At 36.5% G+C, this 14,752-nt stretch overlaps 1 protein-coding gene across 7 annotated transcripts in view; it reads left to right on the forward strand.

Moving 5' to 3' along the window:
- LOC129574574 (uncharacterized) overlaps positions 1–14,752 on the forward strand; it is a 29,332-nt gene that overhangs the window by 10,086 nt on the left and 4,494 nt on the right. For 4 of the 7 annotated variants that reach the window (XM_055456736.1, XM_055456741.1, XM_055456739.1 and 1 more), the window contains exons 2-8: positions 3,627–4,166; positions 7,356–7,538; positions 9,312–9,559; positions 11,159–11,234; positions 11,319–11,555; positions 11,916–12,233; positions 12,630–12,885. In XM_055456736.1, the coding sequence (XP_055312711.1) occupies positions 3,911–4,166; positions 7,356–7,538; positions 9,312–9,559; positions 11,159–11,234; positions 11,319–11,555; positions 11,916–12,233; positions 12,630–12,885 (1,574 nt within the window). In that variant the 5' untranslated portion in view covers positions 3,627–3,910. Of the gene's footprint in view, positions 1–3,529; positions 4,167–7,355; positions 7,539–9,311; positions 9,560–11,158; positions 11,235–11,318; positions 11,556–11,915; positions 12,234–12,629; positions 12,886–14,752 lie in introns of those variants that run through there. The other 3 variants (XM_055456737.1, XM_055456738.1, XM_055456743.1) reach the window with 2 other exon arrangements.

Genomic DNA, 14,752 nt, shown 5'->3' on the forward strand with positions numbered 1-14,752 from the left:
GTATAACAGTTGATACAATATGACTTCCTCGCGCATTCGCGAATACCCGAAGATTGGTGTTGCGGTTTGCTTCGATTAGGTTAGAATTCTTGAAAAGTTTTCTAACGAGATTTAAATTAAAATCCCGTTGATGTTCGCTGTGTTCATGGCCAATGTTTGAATACATTCAAAAGTTTAAATAGTTTTGCCGCACCCGAAACTGTATGGTGTATAATATGTTTAATATTAAAGTAACGATATTGAAACGCTAAATATTCTATGTAATTACTTCTGAACTCTGGCTGAATGTTGATTTCGTCAGTTGTGAAAGCTTCGTTGTACTGGAATGTTGCAGGTGTTTTGCGAGCAGTGAAGAGTTCGAGAGTTTTTCCGTTCAGTAGCTTCTAATTTATTTCGAAATTAACTTTGTTATCATTTTCATCACTTGAGCGATGTATACCGGGTTTTTTTTTTCTTCGGTGCATGTATATTATTATCATCGTCTTTTCAGAAACAATTTTCATCAAAATCATACATGTAATCGGACTGTTTTTCACTTGGATTCATTTTTTTTTTTGTAGCTGCGCCGAGTTTTGTGTTGCCGCTCGAAATTGGTTTGCCTCCGGGGTGCATTAAAAATGATTTAGATTCTCATGACTTTTATAATGGCTTTTCTGCGCGCTTGGAACACAAACTCTTTTGCTAAATTTCGTCTCCATTTTTTTCCCCGCACGTTGCGTGCACGTACAGCACATAATTCGTGAGTTCCACGAATTCATTTCGGTAACAGAGAATCATGTCTCCCGGAAAATGCATACCGCTTTTTATCGTCACACAAATACACATATGATTTCTTCGCCACTTTTTTTGGGGAGATTATTTGTAGTCGGTTTTCGGCCATTCAACGAGACAAATTCAGTGTGACCAAGTCGTAAAAAAAACGAAAATTAAACTCATATGGCTGCATTTACAAACATTTCCCTTGCAAAACGAACGAAATAGTTTTTTTTCTCGTTCGTTTGTGTGCAGTGTTGTTGCTGTGGGGGAATGTACTAAAACTATATTTAGACGACAAGTTGACAAACAACCCACCCCAACTTCAATGCATGTCATTTCACCATATTTATTTGATAGATTGAATGCACTCATACAATAGCAATAAAACAACAAAGATTTTCACGACAAACTACACACATTTATTGAAATTGCTTTGGCAGCCGTCAAGTGTGTGTATGTGTCGACATATCGATTTATTTATTGTGAACATAGCTTATCGAACTCACACAAATTGCACGATGATATGCGTCCACTTGTGGAAACACGAACGCTTTTTTATTTATTAAATATGGTTTTTCTCCTCTATTCAAATCGATTTCACTTTGACGAGCATGCATTGCAGACTGATATTCATGTTGACTAAGCGGAAAATCGTCGATGTCATATGACATTCAAAGATGCAAATCCTGCATTGAATATTATTGAATATTACTCAAATGCATTGTTCATGGTTTATTTGTTTTTTTTTTTAATGAAATTGAGTTGATTTATTTCAACATTTATTTTGACAAATTAATCCAAAACTATTGCATGTGGCAAACAGATTTTGTCTTGCCAATCATTTTTCCAAATAAATATATCAATTTCGTTGAGAAATGACACTAAACAAACTATGACTTACGCAGATAACGCTTGATAGCATGGATGCACTTTCTTTTTATCAATTATCGATTGAAACGTGAGATAATATATTTGATCGGTTTACGATGTGGATTTTATTGATACAAATAAGATGAGATCATCGGACTTTACAATGTGTCACATCCAACTTGAGCTATACCATCTCTCTTCCTTGCGTTCTTGCTTCATGCTCATGTCTTCCTCGTCGTCGACTCAAGTTTCTTTCTCCTCAAGTTTTTCCAAAACCGAAGTTAGTTTATAAGTTAAAATGTGAAACTTTTCGATTCTGTCGTGCAAAATATGAAATCTCAATGATGCTCTCAACTTAAGTTTGACAGCGTACGATTCAAGCTACCAAGCGACGGAGAAAAATTAAAATCTATTTGAATTGATTTTGACTTTGGTGGAACAATGTTGTTGTGCAGGCAAAAGAAGCGCCGTATTTTTCCATTCTTGTTCCTTTTAACTTCGATCCTTTTTAGTCAGAAATTCTGAGCGTTGAAAAAAAAGAAGCTTTTTGCATCGTCGAAATCACTTATTCCGAATGACAAATCACAACGGGACGTCAAAAGTGCAATTCCATATATTTTTGACGTGGAAATTCCGCAACATTATTTCTATCGTGCTTTGTCATTCTTTCGATCTCTGCATATACTTTCGATTTGTGTGCACATCTATCTGTAACTACTGTTGAATTTTCTTCAATTTCTGCATCACCGATTTCGTAGAAAACATTCGGTGTCATTTCATCGAATGTTCTGTGAACCAATCCATTGCCACTTTTTCATGTTGAGAAATTGAAAACAAATTGACCACTTGAATCATAATTTTATTTCGCTCAACAGTTTCGAACTGGAATCAATACATTTCAACCGTGAACGACAAAAATTGATTGGGTTGATCAAATGTTAAAAGTGAATCCAAGCAAGTAGTGTTAATTGATTTCAGAGTGCAAAATTTCTGCAACAACGATAACAACAAAATATTGAGAAACGGAAAAGTTTCAACAGTCACTATAACAAAGTTACAGATGATTTTTTTCCGGAATTGGTATTGTTTCAATTTCAGTTGCACACAGGTCAAATGGAATTAATATTTTTAAGTTTTTTTTTCTGTATCAGACTCTCTTCATTTCCAAATGATGACTATGGAGAGACCAAAGACCCGAAAATGATGACTAAATATTCGGAAAATGTACGCCCGCATACATTGATAACAATAATTCATCAGCGTTTTAGATGATGATGGCATAAACATTTCATGTGAAACATTTTGTACGGACACACCAGAAGAACAACGAACCACAACCGAACTGAGCAGTGGGCATTCAAGCTGATGAAAACAAGACAAAAACTAATTAGGTTTCCATTGCTTGTTTTCCTCGTGTTTCATTCTCTTTTTCGAGATTTTCTCTCACTCTAACTCTTCGTGTCATTCTTCCTATTCATTGTGCTCTTCTTTTTTCCTTATCTTCTTCCTCTCTATCTCTCTCCCTCTGTCTCGCTCTGTCTGTTTCGCTTGTATTTCCTCACTTAACCAATCTCACAGCAAAAAGTATTTAAAAAGCATAAACCGAAATGAATTTAGAATCGTTGAATCGAAAATGGTTGGTTTTTGTTGACGTATCATCGTCGTCGTCGTCGGCACTTTTCGATGATTGCGCATACGTTGTCAAAAGCATGTTGCAATGAAAAATTGCGTGAAACTATGTGGGTTTGTGGTTTGACGGTATTTTTTGTGAAAGCTAATGGTTGATATAGTTGTATGCTGAAACCTATAATATTTGATTTTTTGAATAGCGTATATTGTGGTAAATTATTTTGTATGATATGTTGTCAACAATTGAAAATGCACTTTTGTCATTTCGATAATTTGAGTACCAGTGAAAAAAAAAACCCGTTGTGAATGGCTGAGTACATGAACCGTTTCCAAAGCGTTATAAATTAAATATTAGTTGTTATTACTCAAAGTGCAGGCATCATATAACGTTAATGGATGAAAATGTTTCGATGGCAAAGGTGATTAAATCGTGAAAAAAATGTGTTGTAGAAAAGACGTGTGCGGACAAAAGTCGAATAAAAACAATTGAAAATATGAAGTGACTAGAAGTCAGTGTGTTAGCATCCAATTTATTTTTCTTCAATGAAACCAAAACGGTTATAAAATTGTGAATTGACTGTAGTGCAAAAGTCAACGGTGGTGTCGTGTGTACGACGGGTCGAGATCGGTGCCCGTCGTGTGTGTTCACATCGAAATGTCGCAAATGGAGACGAGTGACGGTGAAATGGTCGTTGATAACGACGAATCGGTGAATGTGATCCAAACGAATCGTTGTATGCATTTAACGCTTCGCATTCTATTCTCGACACCGGGCTTGTGCGTCTTAGTTGTGCTGTACTCATTGATGGGGGCTGCAATATTCCCATTCTTCGAAGCGCCTGAACTCCACAACAAACTGGCTGTCATCAAAAGTCGCGAAGAATGCTTACGCGAACTATGGACGATTACCGGTAAGATTTATGAAAAGAAACCACAAAATGAGTCGACATTTTTTTCTCTCTCTCTCTCTCCCGAATTTGCTCATCAAAATTGGATTTTTCAATTAAAACTTTCGATTAAATCACATTTTGGACGCATTTTTTCGGCGTTCGAGAGGGCAAAAAAAAACGTCGCAGAAAAACGAGAAAGAAAAATAGAGCCAATCACATCTTCTTGTTATGACAACATTCTTTATGCGAATCACACCAATGAAAAATGAATGAAGAGTGGCATCTCTTGAAGTAATTTATTAATTTGGAACTTAGAAAATAAGTTAGCACTAGAATTATGGCGCAGTATTATGGTTTTTTTTTGCTCGCATAGTGGTGGTGGTGGTTGTTGGCATAGTCAGCTCATCGAAGACATATCATCATAATTTTCAATTAATAATGTGTCACATTGAATGAAATACAATGGATAAATTGATGGTCATATATCACATTGATTCCAAGCGCTCGCTTGCGCGCTCCTCCACCATCTCTCTTACTCTTCGATCTGCGCTTATCGTTCACGGGACCTGTAATGCGAGGGATAACAAATGTGCATAAAATATGAGCGATTTTTTTCCCTATCGGTGTGTGTATGTGTCATTCCCGTCCATTCCTTTCGTCAGCTCTTGGATTTTCGTTTCCGTTTCTCGGTTCGGAATGTCCATGGAATCGATAAATGTACATGCAATGCTTTCATACGCATCGAATGACTTTCAAACTTTGTACATTAATCGCAGCACTCAAATATGCCCGCCCACCCACCGCTTACGACCTTCAAACTTCGGGAGTGCTACTGCTTCGAACTAAATGAATCGACCCGTCACTGAATCAAATGTCTAGTATTTTGCCCAAAAGTTATGATTATATTTTAATATAGCTGCGGTACGTGACATTTGGCGCACAGATAGAAATTAGGTTCATCAAATATGAAAAAAACACTATTTATCTGAGGTATTAGCTATTTTTTTCTTATAGTCAGCAGGAGAAGAAGCAGCAGCAGCAGCATCAGGCAAAATATTATTTGGCATAAGCCATATGTACACTTTGAGGACATTGCCATTAGATTTTGGCGATATTTTCTCCCTCTCAATGGAATAAAACACACATACACAGAAAAAGAGGGAGCTAGAGAAGAATAGAGGGAGACGGTGAATACGATGAAAATATTTTGCGCAAACTTATTAATGTCCACAGATGACATTTATAATGAATAACCAGAATCATCATCATCTCTCTATATATCGGTGCTACTTTACTGCCGTTTCATAGCCAATGCACGTGGTCACGCTTTCATTAAGTCTTTCTCGTGCTGGAGCGGAGTAGGAAGGGGCATTTTTCATTTCTTTTAATAATAAGCTGCTAAAGTGGTTCCGATTATCGACTCTCGAATTTTTATTTCAAAACCACCACGGAAACATATATCTCATTTCGATCCATACACACACACACACACGCACATGCACATGCACAACATTTTCCATAAATTTGAACGTGTGATGAAAGCAAATGTTAAAGCAATTACAGTTCCCAAAATATTTCTCATTCGAACGCCATTTTCATTTCGTTGGAATTATTTTTTTTTCGAAAATATTCTCCTCATCAAAAATGAATCTATGCTCAATTCAAACGTTTAGGTTTTTTACGAATTCTCGGAACAGGCCATTGTTTCATAATATCACATCGATCTATTTATAATAACACATTTCGATAATATACATTCAATCAAGGGGTTAAGAAAGGTTTTCAATTAAATTTCGATCCAGAATTTTTCAAATTTGAACGTAATAATTATGGCATCCCTTCCGAATAACCAAAAAAAGGACATTCAATGTGGATTTTTTGCTAGACAACAAATATAATAACTTCAAGTGAAGTCCATTGCTTATTAATAATAAACATATTGATAGAGACTCGCTCTATTATGGTCCCAAAGATAATTGGCCATATTAAAGCATATTAAAATAAGTAAATTTTGATATTTGTTGCCGAGTCGCTTCAATGCTTTGACACCGAAAATTGAATATAATATGAAAAAGAGTCGAAAATATTTATTATCTCCTCTTTTGAAACGCAAAGAAAAAATATTTCTGCTGAAGAATTGTTTTTCAACATAAATTTACCGTTCAACCTTCTTTTTTTTTCATTCACTTCAAAACGGTTTGTTTCAGTCTCAAAAGTCCATAGAAACATTTTTTGTATGAAGTCATGTGAACTTAATTTGGTAAAAGAGCTTGATTAAATTTATTTTCATGTGAAATGGCCGTTTTTAGTTAGAATAAATTTCGTTGTTGAGCGCGTCAAACTAGTTTACATGAAGCAGAATGACAAAAAAGCAAGGAACAGTGTAACATTTCAATTTTCATTGCAGCATTTTGCAGTTCTTTCACAACAACAATTTGCATTTGGCAGCTGTTTCAATGTTTGAAGTTGATTTCCACTGCTCTGCATGAACACCGTTTTTGTTTGGTTTTGTGTAACATACACACACTGGCTTCATATTCAAAATATCAAACAATTTCTGGTCAAAATAATGATCAAACGCGTGCAAATCTCTCTAATAGAGTGTTTAGTTTCAATAAATTTGGCCATCACCTCTAAAGAATTGTGTGAAAATGTAAATTTGCGCCATTTGATAAAAGAGACGAGATTGTAATGTACAGTGCACGCGCGCGTGTATGTGCAATGTGTATTTGGATAATTGAATTTGAGTTCCATTCAAATGGTTTGAATTAAATTGCTTAATTAGAATGTTTTCGTTTCAATTATTCCGATTGAATTTTCGAAACAGCAATCAATAATCCGCACAATAATTAAATCAAATCGAATTCACATTAAGCCAACAAGAACAGAAAATATTCCGCATTTTATGCGACTTCGACAAAAGTATTTGCAAAAAATGGGGAGCTGGTTGTTAACACATGAAACCATAATATGTATGTATATTGTATATCCTGGTGGGTCGAGAAAAAAAACGAACGAGCAACCAGACGATAGTATTTTACATCGTCAATTGCATGGCATTCGGTGCACTTTTACATGGTTGCACGTGATGCCCCATATCATCATGATTATTGTATGAAACTAATTTGTGTTGTTTTTGTCTATGTTGTTGTTGATGTTGATGTTTTTCTTTCTCTTTCTCTTTCTCTCTCTCTCTCTCCATTTTTGCAGAGCGTTTAAATGTGTTGTATGAACGGAATTGGACAATGCTGGTGCACGAACAATTGCGTCGTTTTGAAGGCAGCATTATTAAAGCAACAAAGAGCGGACTCAACGAAGCGATGGGCGAACGTTTACCACGATGGACATTTACTGAAGCACTACTATACTCTATAACACTAATCACGACAATCGGTAATTTTCCATTTTTTTTTTCAACCGTTTTGCATTTGGTATCTCCCTGCAGGTCGCTCCGTTGTTTTATTCTTTTCCACTTCCAATCGTATTGTTTTCGAATTTAATGGAATCGATGATAAAATGCAGGCGGAAAAGGGAAAGGAGTTGATTTTTGTTGTTGTTTAATATTGAAAGAATCGGACTTCATTCATTTTGCAAAATCGAGCCTATCGATTTCTTTTTCTATGAAATGACGAAACGGTTGCATTTAATGCGTGCAAACAAACAACTTTAACGCTATTGAAATGTAAACTAAAGCCGATCGTAAAAAGATATCAATGGAAAGGGACATCAAAACCCTAATCCGATAATCTGTTGGTTGAATTTTTTTTTTCGCCATAGCTATAGTCATTGGTCATGAGTTTAGACAAATTTGTTGTTCGACAATGGGCGAGTTCAATGACCATGGAACGCCGAATGCATTTCGTATCAAGAATTTTCGAGTCGGCAGTGTTTTCCTTTCACATGAGCTTAACACTAAGAGGGAGGTGTTTTGGATGGACAGTGAAAGAGAAATGCATATGTAAATAGTGTTTATGGAAGAGAAAAAAAATCGATTCGTATTACAGTTATCAAGTTTTGGATGATTTTCCGCATACATGCTCATATATGTATCAAATTCCGACCGGAAATCGTATTCGTGTCATGCACTTTATATCTATCTCTCGCCCGGCACTTTTATGTTCAAGGCATTCCAATCAATTGAATCTTGTCGAAATGATAAATGAAACATCGTACGCATCCATTCAGCCGTCAATATCTCTTTTCAAAATATGAAATGTGAGCGAAAGAGAGAGAGAGAGAGAAAAGGTGAGCACAAATATCGGATTAAATACGGCATGCAAAGTATATACCTCTATTCTTCTCTCTCTCTCTCTCTCTCTCTCTCTCTCTCTCTCTCTCTCCCTCAATTCATCGTCGATTATTATTCTAACTGCGATTGAAAGCAATGCGAAATATCTCAGGCACTGGCACCTTCAATCGGTAGCTGCCTGCTGCTGTTTGGTTGTGTTCATCATCTCTTTTGAGTGCCTTTTCCATTCCCCCTTCCCCCCCGTGCAAAACTACCAGACGCATCCACGTTTTTGGATTGAAAAGTTTTCACAAAACCCTCGATATATTTGATTCGTTACACGAAATCAAATTACGTCGTCGACATGAGAAATGATTTTATGATTATTGTACATGGCACCAAGCGATGATGGTGATGACGATGACGATGACGATGACGATGTATCGAAGTCTCTTTGAATTGTTAAGCATTGAATATGTAGCACTCGACTTTCCATTTTGTCATTTATTCGCTTATTCAATTGAATTTTCGGTAAATAACTGAGCTTTGCATGTTCAACACTCACACAATAGACACGCATACACACACACACGTAACGAGAGAATGGGAATCAAAAAGCCGAGAAGCATATGGAATTTTCAAAGAATAACTTTTTTCTACCATTCTCGAGAAAATCTCGAGTCTATGTACAGAGATTTCCTTCCCCTCTATCACCGGCTCAACGTTACCCAATTAAAATAATGCCATTGTCTTATTTGGTACGGCCTTTTTGTATTGATTCATTTTGCAAATCGAATTTTCATATTTCAATGGACAATTCAATTGTGAATATTCCAGAACGAGAACACGACAGAAAGAGAATTGTTCGAGTATTTTTTGGAATTGTATATATGATTTACAATCTTTTGAATTTCCGGGTAATCCGGTTTATCGTATAGGCTACGGAAGTTTAACACCGAAAACGGTTGAAGGGAAAATTGTAACGATGTGCTATGCATTGATCGGAGTACCATTGATGCTGATGTGCTTATCGAATTTGGGCCGTGTTTTAGCCGAATCAGTGCGTCAAACATATGCTCGGCTTTGCATTCGACAATCAGAACATCATAAATGCCCCACCGAAGACATTGACGATCAGGACACATACCATGGTCACACGTATCAATCGGCTGAGGAGAAAAATGAGGTAAGTGGCTGCTTTTTTAGTGCTGTTGAAAAAACGTTGAGTTTTGAAAAAAAAAGTCCGGTTTGTTCAACGATTGTAAAAAAATTGAAATTATGATAAGAATCTTCATTGCGATGAATTTCGTTTATGAACGAATGAAAAATTACAGCCTCACTCTACTAGACAAACATTACGAATTAGTATCATTAATCATTAATAAATAGGCTCATTACGAAATCCTCTAAACATTTTTACATATGAATTCGTATTTTGGTACAAAAACGAAATTCTTCTTGGAAAATTCCAATTTCGTAATTTTGCGAAATCAATTGAATTCAAAAAGAAGAAGAAAAAATATAAAAAATCAGAAAAAGAAGTGCTCAAAGTAGGAGAAGGTGGGGAAATTCGGAACGCACATCGAAATAATTTAATAACATTCTAAAAAATTAACATTTTTCCAAATTCCAAAGTGGTACGACTTGGTAAATATAAAAACCTAACTTTTGGACCTTGCCGCTTGTTGAAATTCAAATCGGTTGAAAAAATATACCCTGTTGGCAAAAAACCCTTGATTTTGCGATTTTCAAAAATGGTGGGGAAATTCGGAACACTCCATAAATGGATAGAAAACTGAAAGAGGAAAAAGTTCAAAAATAGCGATTGTTGTTATTCGGATTTGTAATTGTTGCGTGTGAAATAGCTACCAATCATTTTGGTGCATTTCAAGTGGACAGCTCGATCACATAAATTGCAATGAGTATTTTGTCAAAATTTTGCATGAAATTTAATAAATATGCATGAAAAATGCGATATCAACTTGAAAAGTATTAAAAATCACTTGATCGATTTTTCGTATATAGGGCGTTTCGAAATTCCCCACTCACTAAGGCTTACAACATAATCGTGTTTCCGTCACTCAATGAATTTTTATGCAAAATTCCTTTTGTGAGTCGAAATATTAATGGTATACGATAATTATAAACATATTCATCAGAGTTGATTCTTCGAAAAATGTCGTGAAATCAATGCAGACAGGCCTAGGGGGTAGACACAACATTTAAAACTTGAACCTTTTTAGATCTTTTCAAATCTCGAGCAAATCCAAATACTTTTGAATCTCTATGAATCCTTATGAATCTTCTCAAATCAAAATGGCTGACTTGTCAAGAAGGTCAAACAAATCAGTAAGATTTTTACAAATCTTTTCAAATCCCTTCAAATCTCAATGAATCTTCACGAATCTGAACACCTCTACACAAAATCAATTAAGTATTTTGAAAAACGAACGTATCTCAGATCTTGTGTCTATCCCCTAGAGACAGGCATTCTCAATATTAAATTTTCATGACTTGATTTCATGTCGATGTCTAACAGTACGTACACACTCGTCGAGTGCTAATGGAAATATGAGGTTTTGTTTAGAGAAAACGATGACAGTTGTTCACATGTCTTAAACTATTCATTGGCGGCGAAATTTGGCGGTGTTCCGAATTTCCCCACGTTCTGAATTACCCCACCTTCCCTTCAAAAAAGAAGAAGAAAATAAAATAAATGACAAACGTGAACGTACAAAAGAGATGTGCATTTCCTTTGGAATAATCAAAAATTCTCTATTTTCAGGCTCAAGACTGTCATTTGTGTCAGTACAATGACATCTCAAAGGAATCACCCATGTACAGAGCTAACGATCGAAATGGTAAGAACCGGCTTTATAGTCATTGCTGATTGTGTCCTTCCATACAAAATGCAGAAAATAAATGAATAATTTAATTAAAAACAGGTCCATATCATCTGATAACTTCATCACCAACAAAATCAATTTTAACAAATTCCCAACATTCGTCGCCACAACGACTGGCCGTCGGACCGGATCATCCATTGAATCAGCCGCATAAAAAGCTACCACCAATGGTTGCACCGTCTAAAGGTTATGTGATGTTACCGTTACGAACAATAAACGATTCACCAAATCATCAACTCATTCAAATACAGCATTCAAATCTTGACAACTATTGCCGTAAGTCATTCGAAATGAAATTTCTCCACTGCCATTGAATTACGATTTTTAATGAAGTGAACTGACTTTATTACTACTCCTTATACATCAAATATGATTCATAAAATTTGCATCGTTTATATTTGACGAAATTGCCAGTTGCACTCTAATCATTACTAAATCATGATTCCATTTCGGTTCTGCGTTGTGAATTTCATTTGGTTGCACGGACTAAATATACCACTGCTTTTTCTTCAGAATTTCTCTCTCTCTCTCTCTCTCTCTCTCTCTCACTCTCTGTGTGTGCCATTTCGAAATTCTCGCTCTTAACGAACATTCAAACAAAATATTGAAGGGGATTACTTTTTGTCGTTATTACAGTAAGTCGACTTCAATATCATTTCCAACCGGTTGCATCGGGACCGCATGCAATTTTCATGCAAAAAGATGCGAATGGTGAGCATTATTTAACCACAACGACAACACAACCAAATCCATTGTATGTACCACCACCGAATCCGTGCCAATCAGCAATTCCAGCGGGCCAACAACAGCAACATCAACAGCAACAGCAACAGCAACAGCAACAGTTTCACCTGCTTCGTTTGCAAAGCAACCAGCCAAATTCACAAAACAATGAGCTGCGCACCGAAAACCAAACAATGCATATCAAACAACTTCACACAGCCACCGTTCATGGTAAGCTTTGGTTTCCGTTTACTGCGGCTACATTCGTATTTGCAACAGCCATTCCATTTGCACTCTCTTCGGCCGCGTCATCTCACTCTCTCTCTAACCTTCTGTGTGTGTGTTTGCACATTTTGAAATGCAAAAAACCATAAAAACTTGTTTATGATTTCGCATTTTATTGTAAATGCGTGCATTTCAAAAACAAATCCGGTCTAATGAAATTATGTTTAATGGGAGTTTTTGTTGTGCTCTTTTTCTTTTATCGTTTCACTTTAAAACATCAAATAAAACAACTGATGACGATGACGACGACGAAATGGTGATGGCGATTGTGACGACGGTACCCGATGAACAACAACAATCAACGAAATGTGTTTGTGTGCGTGTGTGTATGGCGACTGACAGGACTGGGCCGAAGCAAATTTTTGCCAAAGCCATTACCTCAAGAAATAAATATGCTGCTCTCGGAATGTGACATCGGTTGTTATCCAGACGCTAGTGAAAAATCATCACCGCCAACAGCATCAATTACAACAACAAACGACGTTGCAAAATCTGACAGCCCACTACCCACAGCTGTTGTCGGTTGTGTCGATAGCCGTAATGCAAATAATTTAGACACATCATTAGAAGACGATGATGACGATGATAACCGAATCGGGTGAGTATGTGTATGTTTGTGTGTGTGTGTGCGCGTGTCTATGTATTTGTTAGCAAAGAATGAATCCTTATTTCTCGGTTTGAAGAGCATTCGACAAGCATTTGATTTATCACCTTCGCAATCGATCGAACAAACAAACGACGCCTGCCATATTATCCTCTACCCTCCACCGAAAAAAAAAATTACTTCCATTCCAACACAATATACACAATGGGTCTCATCAGAGATTCCGAAACGCAGCTGCACCGCTTTTCCATTCTTTGTGTGTCTCTTTTGAAACTTAGCACCCTCCGCACCATCCTCCAAGCCAATGCGAGAGGCAATGAGAGTAAACTTTGAAAATAACTCGAAATTATTGCACCAAACTCCAACTGAAGATTCAATTTCATTTTAAAGCACTTGAATAAAAGCTTTTGTAACCGTTTCAACGTTTGAACGGGGGAAATTGACGTTTATCTGAATGAAAACTAACCATTTGCAATGCACCCGAAAATTCCAGTCGATCTTTCTTTCTACTCGCTTTCTATCTACCTCACAGCTCCCCTATCTTTGCAACGGGTGTATTTGGATTTATTATTTCCGGAAGCTGATGAACTCGAACATTGCAAAAGCATCAATCTGAAAACAAGTGCCGAACTTTGAGCAAACGACCGAGAAAGAATGGATTATGCCGAGGCAACGGTGGTTTCTCTCTGTCTCTATCTCATTCTCCGCTGAGAGAGAGGCAGAAAGACACACACAAACATTTGAGCAAAAAAAAAATGAACGATGTAATTTCCGAAGATCTAAGGAAGAGTGTTGATTGCTCAAGCTGTTTGTTTGCCAACACTTACTTTTGGCACAAAATCGTCTGTGTCACAAAGCATATCACGCTGACACTTGCTCGTTGAAAATATTGAATAGCACACTATGTTGTTGCTATAGAAGAACGCAGAAAAAAAAATCAATATCGCTCATTTGTTCGGGGTGCTTGTCATCCGCCAAATTACTGCACTTTTCAACAAAGCTCCGTTTGAGCTCAGTATTATAGCCGAAATTGTGCGCCGCTCAGAGCTTTTCTCTGCCTTTTTTCATCCAAATCACCTCCCCCGTCTCGCGATTGTAATTTTTACATAGATGTGAATGCCGGGTGCGCGCGTAACGTTCAAAGTGAAATCGTCATCTATCAGTGTCAAAAATGGAAACATTAATTTTTGAGTGAAATCTTTTCCGAACAATGATTTGTGCGAATATGTTGCCCGCGAAAAAAAAGAGAACAGAGAGAATTGTGCTGCTTTTATTCGCATTATGACTTTTTTCCCCTTTTCTTTTGCATTCATTCATCGTGATCGACTTCTCATCGCAATGAAATCGCTTAAAATGTTTGGCTCCGTTCGGTGTCATTCATTCAGTGGAATAGGAAAGCGTTATGCGTATGAATTTGTGAATTTACAGCCATGAAAAAAAAAACAAGAATAGAATCGAATGATTGAAACTCAACGATATTGGTTCAATGACATGAAACGATGAGAAGCACTAAATTTAGAGAATTGAATTTGAACAACTCATTTTGTTAAAGTGTGTGTGCTGTTGTCTAAGACAGTACACTAATTTTAAATGACGTATGCTTTTCGATAGTCCAATTCAATAGTTGAACAAAAGAAGAAGCATGTTTTTTTTCCCTCCGAAGGAATACAATAGACGCAACGAGAATACGACACCGACACAAATTCAATAATGTCTGTTCTGGTGTGTCATTTCTCAACGAGCCCATTTCGCCAATCATTATTAAATTAAAAGCGGATTGTCATTTTGAATTTAAACCAACCATTTCCAAATGAAGTATGTTTCGAATTGAATTTTACATGAATTGTACCACTGTCCATAT

This window comes from Sitodiplosis mosellana, unplaced genomic scaffold (genome assembly GCF_009176505.1).
Source record: "Sitodiplosis mosellana isolate CC-2019 unplaced genomic scaffold, AAFC_SMos_1.0 Smas_scaffold_6165, whole genome shotgun sequence".
NCBI classification, from domain to species: domain Eukaryota; kingdom Metazoa; phylum Arthropoda; class Insecta; order Diptera; family Cecidomyiidae; genus Sitodiplosis; species Sitodiplosis mosellana.